The following is a 19,177-nucleotide window of genomic DNA, read 5'->3' on the forward strand; positions in this document are numbered from 1 at the left end:
TCAATATGATGGTGGGGCTTGAGAAAGAGTGCTATGATCTGTTCACTATGCTGTCTGGTTATTACTTCTCTCTTATTAATTTGCCCAAATCCCTTCTCTCTGTGAATACATGGTTTCCATTTTAAGCTACATTGTGCAGTAGACAGACAGCGAGCTGAGATTTGAGTAGTTTCTACTTCATTTTAACATTACCTATGCAGGGTATTTCACTTCCCAACACATCTAGTGGAGAATCGTAACTTCATCTTAGGTCAAATTTTCACACTGTGCATGGATGTCAATGGGAAGCATGGCTTTGACCACATAGCTAGCATTACTCAGTCTACCCTTGTCATTGCGTTTGTGTGTAGGCTACTTTAAATGGTAATACAGATTTGTTGTCTCAGTGTGTTTCAATATCAAATGTTTGCTGTATGTCACCTTGTAGCCTTTGTTGTTTCACAACACCTCAAACATTTGTACACATCTTTGCAATATCAACAGGATTGACCTTCTTTAGAATATTGATGCTGAACAAAGGTTTGGTTATGTGTGTTCTCCTACAAAATCCAACTTAGTCTGCTGCCATTTTTGTAAATGTACACTTCACTCAAAGCTCTTCACACAACTGAAGGTCATTTACAGTAAAGCCTCCATTTTATTTAACAAAGGACATCAATATGTATTATAAGTTTAAAGTGGCATAAATACAGTGCCTTAAAGTATTCAGACCTCATATGTCAGCGATTACAGCATTGAGTCTTGGGTGTGTCGCTACACAATTGGCACACCTGTATTTGGGGAGTTTCTCACATTCTTCTCTGCAGATCCTCTCAAGCTGTCAGGCTGGATGGGAAGCTTTGTTGCACAGCTATTTTCATGTCTCTCCAGAGATGTCCGATCGGGTTCAAGTCCGGAATCTGGCTGCACCACTCAAGGACATTCATAGAATTTTCCAAAAGCCACTCCTGCATTGTCTTGGCTGTGTGCTTAGGGTTGTTGTCCTGTTGGAAGGTAAACTTTTGCCCCAGTCTGAGGTCCTGAGAGGTCTGGAGCAGGTTTTCATCAAAGATCTCTCTGTACTTTGCTCTGTTCATCTTTGCCTCAATCTTGACTAATCTCCCAGTCCCTCCCTCTGAAAAACATCCCCACAGCATGATGCTGCCACCATCATGCTTCACCGTAGGGATGGTGTCAGGTTTCCTTTATTTATTTATTTCATCTTTATTTAACCAGGTAGGCTAGTTGAAAACGAGTTCTCATTTACAACTGCGACCTGGCCAAGATAAAGCAAAGCAGTTCGACACGTACGACAACACTGACTTACACATGGAATAAACAAACATACAGTCAATAATATAGTAGAAAAAAATTTATATACATTGTGTGCAAATGAGGTTAGATAAGGTAGGTAAGGCAATAAATAGGCCATGGTGGCAAATTAATTACAATATAGCAATTAAACACGGGAGTGATTGACATGCAGAAGATGCATGTGCAAGTAGAGATACTGGGGTGCAAAGGCGCAAGATAAATAAATAAATAAATAAATACAGTATGGGGATGAGGTAGTTGGATGGGCTATTTACAGATGGGCTATGTTCAGGTGCAGTGATATGTGAGCTGCTCTGACAGCTGGTGCTTAAAGTTAGTGAGGGAGATATGAGTCTCCAGCTTCATTGATTTTTGCAGTTTGTTCCAGTCATTGGCAGCAGAGAACTGGAAGGAAAGGCGGCCAAACTGAGGAATTGACTTTGGGGGTGACCAGTGAAATATACCTTCTGAAGCGCATGCTACGGGTGAGTGCTGTTTTGGTGACCATTGAGCTGAGATAAGGCAGGGCTTTACCTAGCAGAGGCTTGTAGATGACCTGAAGCCAGTGGGTTTGGCGATAAGTATGAAGCAAGGGCCAGCCAACGAGAACATACATGTCGCATTGGTCGGTAGTATATGGGGCTTTGGTGACAAAACGGATGGCACTGTGATAGACTGCATCCAATTTGTTGAGTAGAGTGTCGGAGGCTATTTTGTAAATAACATCGCCAAAGTCAAGGATCGGTAGGATGGTCAGTTTTACAAGGGTATGTTTGGCAGCATGAGTGAAGGATGTTTTTTTGCAAAATAGGAAGCCAATTCTAGATTTCATTTTGGATTGGAGATGCTTAATGTGAGTCTGGAAGGAGAGTTTACAGTCTAACCAGTTGTAGTTGTCCACATATTTGTCCACATATTCTAAGTCAGATCCATCCAGAGTTGTGATGCTGGACAGGCGGGCAGGTGTGGGCAGCGATCAGTTGAAGAGCATGCATTTAGTTTCACTAGCATTTAAGAGCAGCTGGAGGCCACGGAATGAGAGTTGTATGGCATTGAAGCTCGTCTGGAGGTTGGTTAACACAGTGTCCAAAGAAGGGCCAGAAGTATACAGAATGGTGTCGTCTGCGTAGAGGAGGATCAGAGAATCACCAGCAGCAAGAGTGACATCATTGACGTATACAGAGAAGAGAGTCGGCCCGAGAATTGAACCCTGTTGCACCCCCATAGAGACTGCCAGAGGTCCGGACAACAGGCCCTCCGATTTGACACACTGAACTCTATCAGAGAAGTAGTTGGTGAACCAGGCGAGAAACCAGATTGCATAGCGGAGAAGGTACGGTGGGATCCAAAATGGTCAGTAATCTGTTTGTTAACTTGCAGACCATTATAAAATGAGTCCAATCTGTTTTCATTGAGAGGTTCCTGAAATGTGTTTCCCTGTGGTATGAAATAGGGCAGTATTGCTTGGACATGTGATATTGGGATAGTACCTCCGAGATGAGGAGTTCCACAGTGTACACTTTACATAATAATACAACTACTCTTCCCCTATCCTCCCTCTCACTCTTTCTCTTCCTCTTATTAAAACATGTCATCTAACATACTGCACAATGACTACCCTTCTTTCTGTTCTGAAAGTTGAAAAGATGAGATGATGAGACCCTGATCTCAGAACCTGGACCTGGCTTTGTCAGCAGACCCTCTCTGGGCTCCTGCAGCCTGCTGACTCCTCTCAGACCTGGCCCATGAAAACTTTCACAGGGTCAATTAAGGCCCCTGAAGAGATGTGCTGTGTCAATAAAGGAACAAGGAGGGTCTTCCTGTAACATCAAGGTCTTTACAGAGCAGTTTATACACGTTATTCAGACTTAAAGGTAGACTTACTTTACTTCTGCAGTGTAAAGGCTTTGAGCACAATATGCTTACCATATGAAAGGGTAAAAAAGAGAAGTCCACAAAGCGAGAGAGGAGGTGGAGAAACGCTCTTCCTTGAAAACAGACAGTGTGTGAGAAGAGGAAGGGAGGGATGAGGATCTTTACAGTCAGGCACATGCTCACACAGATATAGTACATACAGACCTATACAAACCCATGCATTCTAATGGATATGCAGACCTGTTAAGAGACCTGAGACGCAGCAGTTCTTGTCTTGTATTTAGGGGCAGTAGAATACAGAGTGTAAAGTGACAGTAGTAGTTAGATCTCTGACACTCCTCTAGTCAATATACACACAGAAACAAATATACCCATACTCTGTTTTTGGAGTCAGAGTTTTGGAGTTATGAGTGACTTCAGGATGACTAAGAGTACCCATGTGTTCCTCAGTCCTTCGGTTATTACATGGGGCCAGAGGAGAGGACACAGTGATGTAAGTATTCATTCTTACTGTTGTATATGAGTAAGAGATAATGTAGTGCAGATAACTGTGATCTTAGGTATCTTACAGTGTAGTGTTGTAAATCCACATCTGTTCACCATTACTCTGTTGCAGTCAGAACAGCTGTTCGTTACTTGAAGGCAGAGCTGTGTCTCTTACTGTTAGTCTTATCACCTATATTAATGTGTAATTTCTCATGTGGACAGAGATTGGTTTTGGTAGGACTCTGTTTCCAGTAGCCACAGTGACAGTGGAGAGTCTAGGAAAGGAGATCATTAGATCAGGGTCAGTCTTTACCGCTGTTTCCAGTCCCATCACTTTTACTCGTTACCATGGCAGTACCTCTCAATGGTACCTCTCAATTCGTCTCTGGCAGAGAGTTCAGTCACCCCACATGTGTAGGTTACTACTGCACTCACATTTTTGATAAAGGAGTTGGTGAGGTGAATATTTGTGTTTGGAAAACAGTAATATTTCTGTTTTTGGTTCTGATCCTCACTGACCGTGTTAGTTTGCACTCGTTTGCTTTCAAGGCAGCAGCAGGATCGGCCAGCGTATCATATGACACTGTTTGTTCACACGGTGAACCATGGGTTATTAAAACAAGCCAGTGTTGGTCAGTATGTGTGAATGTGCCCAAACAGTAGATTTCGGTGTACCCGTAGTAAATTCATGTTGTCATGTGGAAACATTAGCTTGACACCCCAGTCCACTTGTGTTACATGGTACAGAGAGTGCCTCACTGGGCTGTCATTGGCTATCTAACCCAATAGCACAATAGTCTTTAATTGGTAACTTCCCTAGTCCATGCGTTGTGATCAGGATGGAACTGCCCAGCATCAGGATAGCGTGCATTGTGGAGAACTGGCTGTGCCTGGCTGTGGGTATATCTTCTCTTACTTTATATGAGTGTCCCTTATCTTGAATAGAGTAGATCCTCAGGCCTCAGTAGAGTTCAACTGCTTGACAGCGGGTATCCTTTCTCTTCATGAGTTCTCATATTTTTACATTTGAGTCATTTAGCAGATGCTCTTATCCAGAGATATTAGTAGGGTTAAGTGCCTTGCTCAACGGCACAATGACATATTTTTCACCTAGTCAGCTCAGGGATTTGAACCAGCGATCTTTCAGTTACTGGCCCAATAGTCTCAACCGCTAGGCTGCCTGCCACTACCTTAACTGGGATAAAATTGATTATGCCGTTAATGGGAGCTGATAGTGAATGGAGTTTGTAATGAGGCTACAGCACTTGTGTTGATTTTTGGTTAAAGGAGTATGGAAGTTATGTATCTTTGGCTCACTTCCTGCAGGACTTGTACAGTAGACTACTATTGATTAGAAATCAACAGAGATGACAGATGGAGGGTACTATTAGAACCAGTTTGTAAACCCATGCATCTCATTTGTTTTCATTTTCAGACTAATATCTCCTCTCCCCATTCCGTGTTGATCTAATGGGCTAAGTGTGTTACAGTCATGCATGAATACATCCTGAGTGTACAGAGTTAGCTGCCTGCCTGAGACTGTGTGTTAAGGTGGTTAGTGGCTGTTTGCAACCTTAATATTCTCTCCCCGCCTTTAGAGGCACTGGGCTTCACCCTGCCTGCTCCTTCAGAGGAGAATATCATTGTTTCCAGGCAATTGTTTTCGTTAGGAGCGATTCAGTGAGTCGTAAATGGAGCCTCAGTGAGGGTGATGGTGTGCGCGGGGGGTGTGGCTGGCCTAGGAAAGAAGCACAACACATTGATGCCAAGGAGCATGCAGTCAGAGGCTGGTTGTAATGTAAAGAGGGCTTGGATCAACTACACTCCCAGCTCCACATCCACAAATGTGTTGGGATGAACACAATAAAAATCTCATGTGAAGAAGACTGTAGAGCCAGCATATTTCACCAACCAGTAAACCGCTCTCCTTCTTCGATCTGTCTCTCTCTCCCTCAGACATCAGACCTATTTGCAATGATCGAGAGGATGCAGGTACTGTAAGTTGTCTGAGATCTCTGCTGTATACTTTACTCACTGCTTTGTCTTCTTTGTAGTTTCAATTTGTTTTCTGTTTACTATTCTTGTGGGTACTTCTGGTTAAACATGTCCACACACACACACACACACACACACACACACACACACACACACACACACACACACACACACACACACACACACACACACACACACACACACACACACACACACACACACACACACACACACACACACACACACACACACACACACACACACACACACACACACACACACACACACATAATTAGAATCCATAGAGCAGCTTTAAGTGATACAGTCTACTGTGTGCTCACCCCTCCTCTCCATAGCCTTTCCTGTGTCGTCTGTTGCTGTCTCTCTTGTTGCCCTATTATGTTGCTGTCTCTTAGTATTCTATGTTGCTTTCTCTTGTCTACCCTCCTCTCTCATCCTGTCCCAGTTGTAAAAAGTGTGAAAGTAAATAATTGTTTTAATAGTAATTTCACAGGCTTTTTCACCTCACCTGCAAATTCTTTGTAAACCATGTTTAACTTTTCACTATCTGTATTTCACCTGTTATTATTCCTGTAAATAAATCAAACTAAATCAAATCTATAGAGCAACTTCAAGTGATACATTCTATGTGTGCTCAACCCACCTTGTTCTCTCTCCATCTGCCCTCTTCTGTCACCTTCTCTGCTTCTTGTCTGTTGGTGTCTGTGTCTTGTATGTTGCTGTCTCAGGTTCTTGTTTGTTACTGTCTCCTGTGTCTATCCTCTTCTGTTATGGCCTGTTCTGTTCTTCCGGTGTCTTTCTCCAACACCTATTCTTCTGTTGCTGTCTCTGTCTTGTCTGGTGTGTCTCTCTCCATCATATCCTACACTTCTGTTGCTGTCTCTGTGTCTTGTCTGGTGTGTCTCTCTCCATCATATCCTACACTTCTGTTGCTGTCTCTGTGTCTTGTCTGGTGTGTCTCTCTCCATCATATCCTACACTTCTGTTGCTGTCTCTGTGTCTTGTCTAGTGTGTCTCTCTCCTTCATATCCTACACTTCTGTTGCTGTCTCTGTGTCTTGTCTAGTGTGTCTCTCTCCTTCATATCCTACACTTCTGTTGCTGTCTCTGTGTCTTGTCTGGTGTGTCTCTCTCCATCATATCCTACACTTCTGTTGCTGTCTCTGTGTCTTGTCTGGTGTGTCTCTCTCCATCATATCCTACACTTCTGTTGCTGTCTCTGTGTCTTGTCTAGTGTGTCTCTCTCCTTCATATCCTATACTTCTGTTGCTGTCTCTGTCTTGTCTGGTGTGTCTCCTTAGTTTTGCAATTCAAAATATTCAAGGGGATACTGGTGTAGCTTAACTTGTTTTGTGCCTGTGTCCGAGTCACTTAAATTATCCTCTTTCCTACCATTTGCCCCTGGCTGCTACTGTTCTAAGTGCTCCACTGGCCTGTGGTTCTTATCTGTCTTCCTCCATGGCTCATCTGAAAGGTAGCAAGGTAAAGGTGCAACATGTCTTTAGTTAGTTTTTAAGGGTGACTACACTTCCTGATTTGGCCTTTTTTAGATTTGGTTAATTAAGAAATGCTAGCGGCCATGACTGAATTCACATGTTTGTTTCGTGGTGTGGTTTGATGTGTGTGTTCGCTGTTGGGAAGAGTTAGCCAAATAATTTAGCCAATTAGCTTGAGCCAGCTGATGTGCAACCTGAATTTGACTCAGGCTTAGGATAGCCTATCTCCGGGGCTAGATAGACACCGTCAATACATTTACACAATGTAAATTATACAATTTTCATGTTGCACACCTTTTAGCTTTCTTATTAAATGTTTCAATATTTGTATATGCATTTCAACAATTTATGGTTGGTTTGAGGGTTTAAGTCATAAAAATTTGGAGCTATTGGAATTGTAACATAATGTCCCATGTACATTTCGTAATTTACCAATGGTCCCTAACGAGCCCATCGGGATATCCGAAGTCAACTCAAATTTACAACAGGCATTACGATCGGGTCGCGTGCAGCTGCACTTCAAATGTATGATTACTTGTGTGCTGCCAGCTGTGGGCATGTGGGCAGGATTGAAACAAACCCAACCTTTATTTATGTTGTGATGCAATCACGATCACAAGTCTCACAAAACTCCGTTTTGGATGAGACTGACTTTTTGTAGTAAATATTGACAGTAGAATAAATGTTTCTGACTCATATTGGTGCCACATTGGCTGTTTTCTAAATGACAAGTTGGTTTTTAGGGGCAGCCGCTTTTTGAAAGTTACTGTATACTGTATACTGTATACACGACCAGGGCAACTAAACTGTAAAGAAAAATGTGTCCACAAACATATAAGGAGCTACATAGCCCCTAGGCTACATGAATATTAAGAGACATGAGCCCGAAAAATTGTCCTGTAGTCCTTTGTCAGTTTCTACCAGCTAATGTGAGATATTTAGATGACATAACATTTGTGGACACATAACTTAAGGGCCGATGTAGTTTCAATGTTTTGTTCACCTAGAATCACCAATAACCACAAAGCTGGCCATCTTTTCCCCTCTCTTAATGGCTGCCCTCCCCCTTCCCTTCTAAGTCCCAGTTCATTTATTTGTCATATACACATGATGTACAGTTGAAGTCGGAAATTTACATACACTTAGGTTGGAGTCATTAAAACAAATTTTTCAACCACTTTCTTGTTAACAAAATGTAGTTTTGGAAAGTCGGTTAGGACATCTACTTTATGCATGACACAAGTCATTTTCCCAACCATTGATTCCAGATGATTGCACTTGTAATTCACTGTATCACAATTCCAGTGGGTCAGAAGTTTACATACACTAAGTTGACTGTGCCTTTAAACAGCTTGGAAAATTCCAGAAAATTATGTCATGGCTTTAGAAGCTTCTGAAAGGCTAATTGACATAATTTGAGTCCTAATTTGAGTACCTGTGGATCTATTTCATTGCCTACCTTCAAACTCAATGCCTCTTTGCTTGACATCAGGGGAAAATCAAAAGAAATCAGCCAAGACCTCAGAAAAAACATGTATACCTCCACTAGTCTCGTTCATCCTTTCCAAACGCCTGAAGGTACCACATTCATCTGTAAAAACAATAGTACGCAAGTATAAACACCATGGGACCACGCAGCCGTCATACCGCTCAGGAAGGAGACGTACTTTGGTGCGAAAGTGCAAGACAATCCCAGAACAACAGCATGCTGGAGGAAACAGTTACAAAAGTATCTATATCCACAGTAAAACAAGTCCTATATCGACATAACCTGAAAGGCTGCTGAGCAAGAAAGAAGCCACTGCTTCAAAACCGCCATAAAAATGGACAATGACACCAAGCATATTTCCAAAGTTGTGGCAAAATGGCTTAAGGACAACAAAGTCAAGGTATTGGAATGGCCATCACAAAGCCTTGACCTCAATCCTATATAACATTTGTGGGCAGAACTGAAAAAGTGTGTGAGATCAAGGAGGCCTCCTCTGTTAGGAGGAATGGGCAAAATTCACCAAACATATTGTGGGAAGCTTGTGGAAGGCTACCCGAAACGTTTGACCCAAGTTAAACAATTTAAAGGCAATGCTACCAAATACTAATTGAGTGTATGTAAACTTCTGACCCACTGGGAATGTGATGAAAGAAATATAAGCTGAAATAAATAATTTATTAATAAATAACACAGTGCAATGAAATGCTGACCTGCAAGTTAACCTCTCGACAATGCAACAACATTAGAAAAAGTAAGTAGCTAAGTGAATAGAAATTGCAATAAAAATAAAAGCTCAATTAAATAATTTCACCTATTTAATAATTGGCCATTTTTCTTACAAATAGTTACATAACCTACAAATATATTGGAAATAACAGACATGAGCCAATCATGTTGAATGGAATAGATCATTAGACCTCTATAATTCAATTCATTTGGTCAATTCTACTTCCTCAACGTTGCTATTTTTAAACTGGGTTAAATATAATGTTGTAGTAAAGTTGTGAAATCTCTACCAATCACAGCAGCCACCGCGTTACTCCAGGGACTTCTTGCAGTGCCTGCTACTGCCTAGCGCATCTATATTGCATTGTTTATTTTTGTCATTAAAATGTCTGTATTTATTTATTTTTGTAATACCGCATAGTGAAAGTGATATGTGGTTATGGAACTCATATCAGACTGAAAATTAAAATAAAGGTTTCAGGCTGGATCGAAAACATCCAGGGATGAAGCCTCGGACTCCCATGCCTAATGACGAAGGTGTTAACTGTTCTGTTTCAGTGGGTTTACTCCCTCTGATTGACTCAATGATGTGTGGTGGTCTGGGCCTGGCTGTTGGTGACGCCTTCCCTGCTGTCCTCTGTCTCTCACACACTCACTCCTCTGCTTCAGTTACTAACCATATCTTTTGTCTTCCACTGACATTTGAATTCTCTCCCCCTTTGCTCCATCATCATGCTATGTTTAGTTGATATGTTGAAGCAATGTATTGTCCTTAATCTGAAATCTTCCTATTTTGGTTTAGAGATTGGTTTAGAGAAACATTGAAAACATTATGCTCTTGAATATTATTATTGTTTTGAAGTTAACTTGGAGTGAGAAGTCTATGTTATTTCTGTGCAGCTGTGTGTGTGTGTGTGTGTGTGTGTGTATGTGCTGTGTATATCACCCGGCCCATGGCATGCCTCTATTTCCCTCCACAGGGCAGCAGAATGGACGAGCAGAGATGCACCTTCCCTCCACCCCTCAAAGTGAGTCTAGTCCATCCTCACATTTCCCCACAGACTCCCTGTGGACAAAGGCTCCATTATGGCAGAGCCTTGAACCTCTCCTTGTCTCCCGTCAGACAGGCTTTCAGACACACACCGCTCAAATTAGAACCCCAACCTCATCAATCTTATCACACAGCCAGACTACTGCAGTGTTGGAATGCTGGATTGTGTAGCATATCCTCGGCGGGTCGGCAGTCTGTGTCCGTTTAAAGGGATGCTCGCCAAAGCTCTGAGTTGTCACAATTAGTGGACAATAAGGATGTGAATACATTGTTGTGTTTATTGTGGTGGTCACTCCAAAAATTGGGTCTCATTAGTTGGGATAGCCCACCCAATATCGTCAATGTGGTTTCAATCTATGATTTAATGTGGGTTCCTTTCATTCTAGTTATGTGCTTTGTAGATTGAGCATTTACATATTGGTTGATTGTGCTGTCAACGTAAAAGTCACATGCTGCAGTAATGAGGGGACTATGATGGTAAATGGAAAAATGTTGGGCATTATTATGACATGTGGTTTTCTTGCAGACAGAGGAGGACTATATCCCTTACCCCAGCGTTCACGAGGTACAAACAATCTAAAACTGACTCACATACAGAGCTGTGTATGATAAAAACCATTGGAAACTGAAATCTGTATCACATATAGAGCTCTTTGATACATCATAAACAGTCTGAATGAACCCAAAGTGTGGTTGCCCTTTATCTGCTATTGAATTGAATCCCATGTAATTGTGTTTATTTTCATTTAACTTTATTAACTTCATCATCTTGGTTGGAATCAGGTCCTGGGTCGTAGGAGCCCCTTCCCCCTAATCCTGCTGCCTCAGTTCGGGGGCTACTGGATCGAGGGGACCAATCACAAACCCAGTGCCACACCTGAGCCTGAGCAGAAGCCCTGTGCGTCCTCCCACATCAAGCTGGAGACCAACAGCATGGCCAAGATCTACAGGAAACAGTTCATGGGCAAGGTGAGCATAATCTGATAAGCACCATTCTGCTCCCTACTTTTTTTCTGGAGATTTCATTCCAGCTGAAATTGAAGTAGATTGAAATAGAATAGAATAGTATATTTCTTTGCTAGCTGAGAGTCCCTCAAAATGCTTACATCACAGGCTTACATCACAGGCTGAGGCTCAGTCCATTCATTCTCCTGGCAGGGGACTGTGTTTATAACAAATGAAAGTATGATCTGTATGTACCACTGTTGAGTTAGCTGGAGGAGCTTTTCTCTTTGAGCAGACGAGCTGAGGGGGACTAGGCTGAGGGGGACTAGGCTGAGGGGGACTGGGCTGAGGGGGACTAGGTTGAGGGGGACTGGGCTGAGGGGGACTAGGCTGAGGGGAACTAGGCCGAGGGGGACTGAGCTGAGAGGGGCTAGGCTGAGGGGGACTGGGCCAGTAAGAGGAATAATGAACATTGCCTGAAGTGTGGATTATTTGTTATCTGAGTGTACCTTCTGGTGATGTCTCTATAGGAACACTTTAATTACTACTCCATGGACATCGGCCTGGGCCACCTGGTCTTCTCCATGAAGTATGATGTCGTCGGGGAGCAGGAGCATCTCTGCTTGCTGCTAAGGTACCATTCATATTATCTTTATCTCTCCCCTGCCTCCTCTTTCTCTCTACACACCACAGGTGGCTGGTGGCACCTTCATTGGGGGAGGACAGGCTCATAATAATGCATGGAAAATAATAAATGGACTGGTTAAAAAAACAAAACATGTTGATACATTCCTTGCACACACTATTCCAGGGATAATTATGAGAAGTCCTCCATCACCAGCCTTCTGTGCTACACACTATTTGTCTCTTCTCTTATTTCATTTCTCTATTGCCCACTACCCTTCTCCCCAATTATCTTCTGTCTTCACCACTCTCTCTATCTCTCTCCCCACGTGCCCCCCTCTCTCTCTCTCTCTCTCTCTCTCTCTCTCTCTCTCTCTCTCTCTCTCTCTCTCTCTCTCTCTCTCTCTCTCTCTCTCTCTCTCTCTCTCTCTCTCTCTCTCTCTCTCTCTCTCTCTCATTATTCTCTCTCACTCTCCCTCTCTCTCTTCTTTCATTGTGGCCTCCTCTCAGGCTCTCTTCACACTGTTCCAGGACAATACAGCCATTAAAGGACTGCAGGCGCTTTTCAATAACACCTGACCCAGAGCAGAGGACATATGTCTGCTTCAGCCTCTAATAGTGTTTGTTAAGCAGCCGTGTCCACATTTCCATCCCCTACTACAGTATGTGTTCAGGGAGAGGTTCATTTAGCTCAGCATGGCAGCACTCTAGCCTTAAACAATGGCCAGGCCCGCCTGTGCACTGTGCTAACACAAACACACGCACCTCTACCCAACATGCTCGCTCACTGTGAAATGATCAATTCCACCACGTTATAACACTAATGATAGAGTAGTAACATTCCATAAAAGCTGTGAATGAATTTTACAACCCTAGAGAGTGCACTCCAGCTGTAATGGTTGTTTTGTTAGTTAGTGTGCTCAGTTTGAAGGGGGTGTATGCCAGAGAGTACCTAGGTATGTCGGTTCATGTGCCTGCTGTGCTGTCACTGAAAAGACAGCAGGTGTGAACAGGTTGTGTTGCTCATAGTTGACTTTGGCAAGGCTGGCTATGCAAATCACTATTGTGTCTCCACAGCATCCTTAGAAAGATTATCCACATTGGTTTTGCATCACATTTGCATCAACAGGGATGTCAACAAAACAGGAAGGATTTAAAAAAAAAATGGAACCAAAGTGTTGACATTAGAATCCTATCTCTAAAGAAAGAATGGTGAATATATATGTGACTGTTCCATCAATTTGTCTTTTAGGACCAAATTAAAAACTCACCATGATGTGATTCCTATCTCCTGCCTGACTGAGTTCCCCAACGTGGTCCAGATGGCCAAGGTAGGATGACGGACAGTCCAGAAGGAGATGTTAATGCTCCAGCCCGGTGGAGAATGGTTGGAAAGGGATTTACTGGATGTGAAGTTGAAATAAAGTTATTGTATAAAGTTGCAATGGCAGGAGGAAACGTTTAAAGTACTTTTTTATTTTGCAGCTGGTGTTTGAAGAGGTAAATGTGGACAGATTTTACCCAGTCCTCTACCCAAAGGTAGGCTCTGTATTCATCTTGAAATTATTTAGTTACCTGGTCAGCTCTGTACATTTACAATGGAGTAGCTAACTATAACTATTTTACAATACAATAATAGTATGGTCCAACAAGGAGCATTTATTGCTGTTTTAATGTTTTATTTCTCAACTACAGTGTGTTTATGTTCCCCCTCACCGCTTTACATTGCAAGTCCCCTTCACCTTGACTCTGCTGAATGTACAATTCTCATTTTTCCCAGGCTTCAAGGCTCATTGTCACCTTTGATGAGCATGTCATCAGCAACAATTTCAAGTTTGGAGTCATTTATCAGAAGTTTGGCCAGGTGAGTGGTATATAGCCTGTGGTGGTAAAATCATATAAAGTCATATACATTTATAACAGTTGGTTATTCCCATATTTTGAGTATTACTATGACTGTGCTACTTCCTGGTCATCATAAGACTCCAGTTTAGCCATTCTCAGGAGAGTTTAGGTGTGTGAGCTTCTCCCTCCTTCCCAAACTAAGAGGATTTGCTGTCCTTCCTCCAAAGGAGGCCCGACTGATATCCTGTTGAGCTCAGATGTAATACTTCTTCACAGCCTTGTATTTCTCCCTGCAGACCACTGAAGAGGAGCTATTTGGGAACAGCGACGAGAGTCCTGCTTTTGTGGAGTTCTTGGAGTTTCTGGGGGACAAGATTGAGCTCCATGACTTTAAAGGGTAAGCGTGGCCTTAGAATGGTATTGACATGGCAGATGAAAGACTGGTCATGTCTCTCGATTACAATTGACTTTGACATGACTCCCTGAATGAAGACACTTCAGAAGTCTAAAGCCTTGTTTATTATGGTAGATCTGCTCTGATTCTCTCGATTTAGAGCAATATAATATTCTGAGTGATACGGACATCATGATTGAGTGGAAGGGGATAGCTGCCCTTGGCATTCACTCTATGATGGATGAGACAGAGTGGTGTGGATGCACTGGCTGGTTGCACTGAGTCTGAGTCGACCTGTGCTACTGCTGTTGGTGATGTAACGGTCTGGTTCACGCTCTGGTTCTGCAGGTTCAGAGGAGGACTGGACGTCACCCACGGCCAGACAGGAACAGAGTCTGTCTACACTAACTTTCACAACAAGGAGATCATGTTCCACGTGTCCACCAAGCTGCCATATACAGAGGGAGACTCTCAGCAGGTAACTAGCTGTCAGGCCCTGTCCTTACTGTCATTATGTCTGTCAGTAGCTAGATTGGATGTATAGTATATCTACTTCCTTTCAATCAAGAAACATCACTGGGGAACAGGGGGCACTAGTGAGCACCACATGGAGTAGACGCTTCTCTGACTACCTCATCCTCACTTTTGCTTAAGATTAAAATATACACAATGCTATTACTTTTGCCTGACCAAACAGCTACAATGAGCAACTCCATGAGAAACGCGGCCAAAGGGAAACTAATGCATGGCTAACCCTGACTCAGAGCCCTCGCCGACTATTATATTAGGAGCTATCAAAAAAATGGAAGAGGACATGAACACTCAATTTAATCATCTCAACTCATCCTTGCAATCGGTGCAAGCCTCCCTGGCTGAACATACAACCCGCATTATTGATATGGAAGGAAGCGCAGGTGACCACAAGAAACACATTGCCACCCTCGAGGGACAATATGAAGAGCTACTAACAGCGAACAAAACTATGAAACTCAAGCTAATTGACCTTGAAGGACGTTCATGACGTTTGAATATCAAAATCACAGGCTTGGAAGAAAAAATTGAGAAAGGCAGACCAACACAGTTCGTGGCAGAATTTATACCGCATCGGTTTGCTCTCCGCTACACGGCCCCATGTCATGATTGCCAAAATACACAACGACCCCGAGAAGGAAAATATTTGGTGCCTGTCCCGCCAGCAATTCCCCCTGTCCTTCAACAGAGCTCGGGTTAGCATATACCCAGACTACACTGCTGAGGTAACCAGCGCCAGGACTTTCATGGAGCTAGGAAGAAACTCAGAGATGCGGGAATCAGACACGGCCTCCTCTTTCCTGCTCGGCTGATTCTTACACATGGTACGGTAGAGAAGGTGTTCAAAAAACCACAGGATGCAGAGTCTTTCGTTGACAGGATTACTACTATAGCCACCAACGTCTAGGACCCCATAGGGCCGTCCTGAGTAGTTGTTCACCGTGATCGGTAGGGCGGATTACCCCACTGTTTTCAGATATGACAGCGTTGTGATAGTCCTATACAGGCGGGTAAAACTGATTTCCCTGTTCCAGTAGGGACATATTGACGATATTGTTTTGCTCAATTCAGTTATTTTATAAGAGCAATTGTTATAGACCTCAGGGTAAGGGGTGCCAGTCGGACCACCTGAAGGAAGGCTAATTTAGTTTCGTTATACATTGTTTAGCAAGCCTACAGTTGAAGTCGGAAGTTTACATACACCTTAGCCAAATGCATTTAAACTCAGTTTTTCACAATTCCTTACATTTAATCATAGTAAAAATTCCATGTCTTAGTTCAGTTAGGATCACCACTTTATTTTAAGAATGTGAAATGTCAGAATAATAGTAGAGAGAATGATTGATTTATTTCATCACATTCCCAGTGGGTCAGAAGTTTACATACACTCAATTAGTATTTGGTAGCAACTTGTTTAATTTGGGTCAAATGTTTCTGGTAGCCTTCCACATGCTTCCTCAATAAGTTGGGTGAATTTTGGCCCATTCCTCCTGACAGCTGGTGTAACTGAGTCAGGTTTGTAGGCCTCCTTGCTCGCACACACTTTTTCAGTTCTGCCTACAAATTTTCTATGGGATTGAGGTCAGGGCTTTGTGATTGTCACTCCAATACCTTGACTTTGTTGTCCTTAAGCTGTTTTGCAACAACTTTGGTAGTATGCTTGGGGTCGTTGTCCATTTGGAAGACCCATTTGCGACCAAGCTTTAACTTCCTGGCTGATGTCTTGAGATATTGCTTCAATATATCCACATAATTGTCCTGTCTCATGCTGCCATCTATTTTGTGAAGTGTACCAGCCCCTCCTGCAACAAAGCACCCCCACGACATGATGCTGCCACCTCTGTGCTTCACTTTTGGGATGGTGTTCTTCAGCTTGCAAGCCTCCCCCTTTTTCCTCCAAACATAATGATGGTCATTATTGCCAAACAGTTCGGTTTCTGTTTCATCAGACTAGAGGACATTTCTCCAAAAAGTACGATCTTTGTCCCCATGTGCAGTTGCAAACCATAGCCTGGCTTTTATATATGGCGGTTTTGGAGCAGTGGCTTCTTCCTTGCTGGGCAGCATTTCAGGGGTGACAGGGTAGCCTAGTGGTTAGAGCATTGGACTAGTAACCGGAAGTTTGCAAGTTCAAATCCCCGAGCTGACAAGGTACAAATATGTTGTTCTACCCCTGAACAGGCAGTTAACACACTATTCCTAGGCTGTCATTGAAAATAAGAATTTGTTGTTAACTGACTTGACTAGTTAAATAAAGGAAAAATAAATATGTCAATATAGGACTAGTTTTACTGTGGATATAGATACTTTTGTAACTGTTTCATCCAGCATCTTCACAAGGTCCTTTGATGTTGTTCTGGGATTGATTTGCACTTTTCACACCAAAGTACGTTCATCTCTAGGAGACAGAACGTGTCTCCTTCCTGAGCGGTATGTCGGCTGCTTGGTCCCATGGTGTTTATACTTGCGTACTATTGTTTGTACAGATGAAAGTTGTACCTTCAGGCGTATGGAAAGGATGAACCAGACTAGTGGAGGTCTACAATTTTTTCCCTGAGGTCTTGCCTGATTTCTTTTGATTTTCCCATGAAGTCAAGCAAAGAGACACTGAGTTTGAAGGTAGACCTTGAAATAGATCCACAGGACACCTCCAATTGACTCAAATGATGTCAATTAGCCTTCCAGAAGCTTCTAAAGCCATGACATAATTTTCTGGAATTTTCCAAGCTGTTTAAAGGCACAGTCAACTTAGTGTATGTAAACTTCTGACCCCCTGGAATTGTGACACAGTGAATTACAAGTGCAATAATCTGTCTGGAAACAATTGTTGGAAAAATGACTTGTGTCATGCACAAAGTACATGTCCCAACCGACTTGCCAAAACTATAGTTTCTTAACAACAAATGTGTGGTGTGGTTGAAAAACGAGCTTTAATGACTCCAACCTAAGTGTATGTAAACTTCCGACTTCAACTGTATGTCTCCCTGTAGTGTCCAACAGTTCCACAGTGTTTATGGGGGAGGGAGGTGAAGAATGTTTTTTTGTGTTTTTCATTTGTCCTTTGCTCTTTGTGTTGCGCCAACCCTACTGCTACAATTCGAATGTATTTGAGGACCAAATAAATATTTCTTATGGCTACGGATAACTCTACTACTTCTCCATGATGTGGCGACATTAGCCTTCTTTCGTGGAATGTACGAGGTTTGAGAACAAATTTGAAAAGAGGAGGTTTTTTCCCATTTGAAATCATTATCTGGGGATCTTGTGTTTCTGCAAGAAACTCACTTAAAACATACAGAGTCATGGAGATGAAAATGTAGTTGGGTATTTATCAATCAACTTTTTCATCCAAGGCTAGAGGTGTAGCCATATTATTTCGATAAACTATCCAATTCAAAGACATTTCAACTATAAGTGACCCCTAGTATTATGGCCACATTCTATCACAACATATAACATTTTTAAATCTTTATGCACCGAAACCAGGGTTCTTTCGGAATGTCTTCAATCTCTTACCAGATTTATCAACCACACATTTCATTACAGGCGGAGATTTTAACTGCATTTTGGACCCTTATATGGATAGGCTTCCTGCTCGCCCTACCACTTAATTGGAACAATGAACCTCGTCGATATGTGGAGATTACAGCAGCCTACGGATAAGGATGATTCTTTCTTCTCACATGCGCATAAATCATACACAATAATTGACTAGTTTTGAACAAACTCTAAATTGACATCTAATGTCACCTCTACCAAGTAGAATGATATAATAATTTCCGATCACAGTCTCGTTTTATTACAAATGGATTTCAGCAGAACAAAGCCTCAATTCAGTTGGTGCTTTAATCTAACGTTACTCAATGATGAACAATTTCACCAACAAACAGCCAATTTAATTACGGACTATATGTCCCAGAATGATACTGCTGATGTATCCGACTCCACTTAAGGCTGTTATTCGTGGGCATATAATACCATATGAGGCTACCATGAACAAATGTAGGCAGAGAAGATTGTTAGAAATCGAGGACTAGCTCCCGGTGCTTGAGAGAGACTATATGGAAGCGCCCTTATCTTCCAAGTTGAATGACATCATAAAACTCAAATATGAATACAATACTATTCTCTCTAACCAAGTAAACACAATGCTATTAAAGATGAAACAAAAACACTTTGAGTTGGGTGACTAACCGGATAAACTACTGGCGTGCAGCTGAGAGGTATACAGGCCAATAGAACTATTCATATAATTAAATATAGTACAGGAGCTGTTACTACGGACCCAAAAGAAATTAATGCATGTTTCACAAAGTTTTATCAAGACCTCTACCCCTCAAAGACCACTGCAGATACCGCAAACATTTCACTTGGAGAACTCTCTGGGTACACTATAAGCTGTGATAA

At 42.3% G+C, this 19,177-nt stretch overlaps 1 protein-coding gene across 11 annotated transcripts in view; it reads left to right on the forward strand.

Moving 5' to 3' along the window:
• The window catches only part of LOC124002875 (rap1 GTPase-activating protein 1-like), a 161,639-nt gene that overhangs the window by 125,210 nt on the left and 17,252 nt on the right, over positions 1–19,177 (forward strand). For 9 of the 11 annotated variants that reach the window (XM_046310659.1, XM_046310663.1, XM_046310655.1 and 6 more), the window contains 10 exons: positions 5,611–5,646; positions 10,361–10,408; positions 10,958–10,996; positions 11,215–11,400; positions 11,907–12,010; positions 13,253–13,331; positions 13,486–13,539; positions 13,781–13,864; positions 14,142–14,242; positions 14,588–14,717. In XM_046310659.1, the coding sequence (XP_046166615.1) occupies positions 5,629–5,646; positions 10,361–10,408; positions 10,958–10,996; positions 11,215–11,400; positions 11,907–12,010; positions 13,253–13,331; positions 13,486–13,539; positions 13,781–13,864; positions 14,142–14,242; positions 14,588–14,717 (843 nt within the window). In that variant the 5' untranslated portion in view covers positions 5,611–5,628. The remainder of the gene's footprint in view (positions 1–5,610; positions 5,647–10,360; positions 10,409–10,957; positions 10,997–11,214; positions 11,401–11,906; positions 12,011–13,252; positions 13,332–13,485; positions 13,540–13,780; positions 13,865–14,141; positions 14,243–14,587; positions 14,718–19,177) is intronic. The other 2 variants (XM_046310653.1, XM_046310660.1) reach the window with 1 other exon arrangement.

The sequence above is a fragment of the Oncorhynchus gorbuscha genome, linkage group LG18, assembly GCF_021184085.1.
Source record: "Oncorhynchus gorbuscha isolate QuinsamMale2020 ecotype Even-year linkage group LG18, OgorEven_v1.0, whole genome shotgun sequence".
Taxonomy (NCBI): Eukaryota; Metazoa; Chordata; class Actinopteri; order Salmoniformes; family Salmonidae; genus Oncorhynchus; species Oncorhynchus gorbuscha.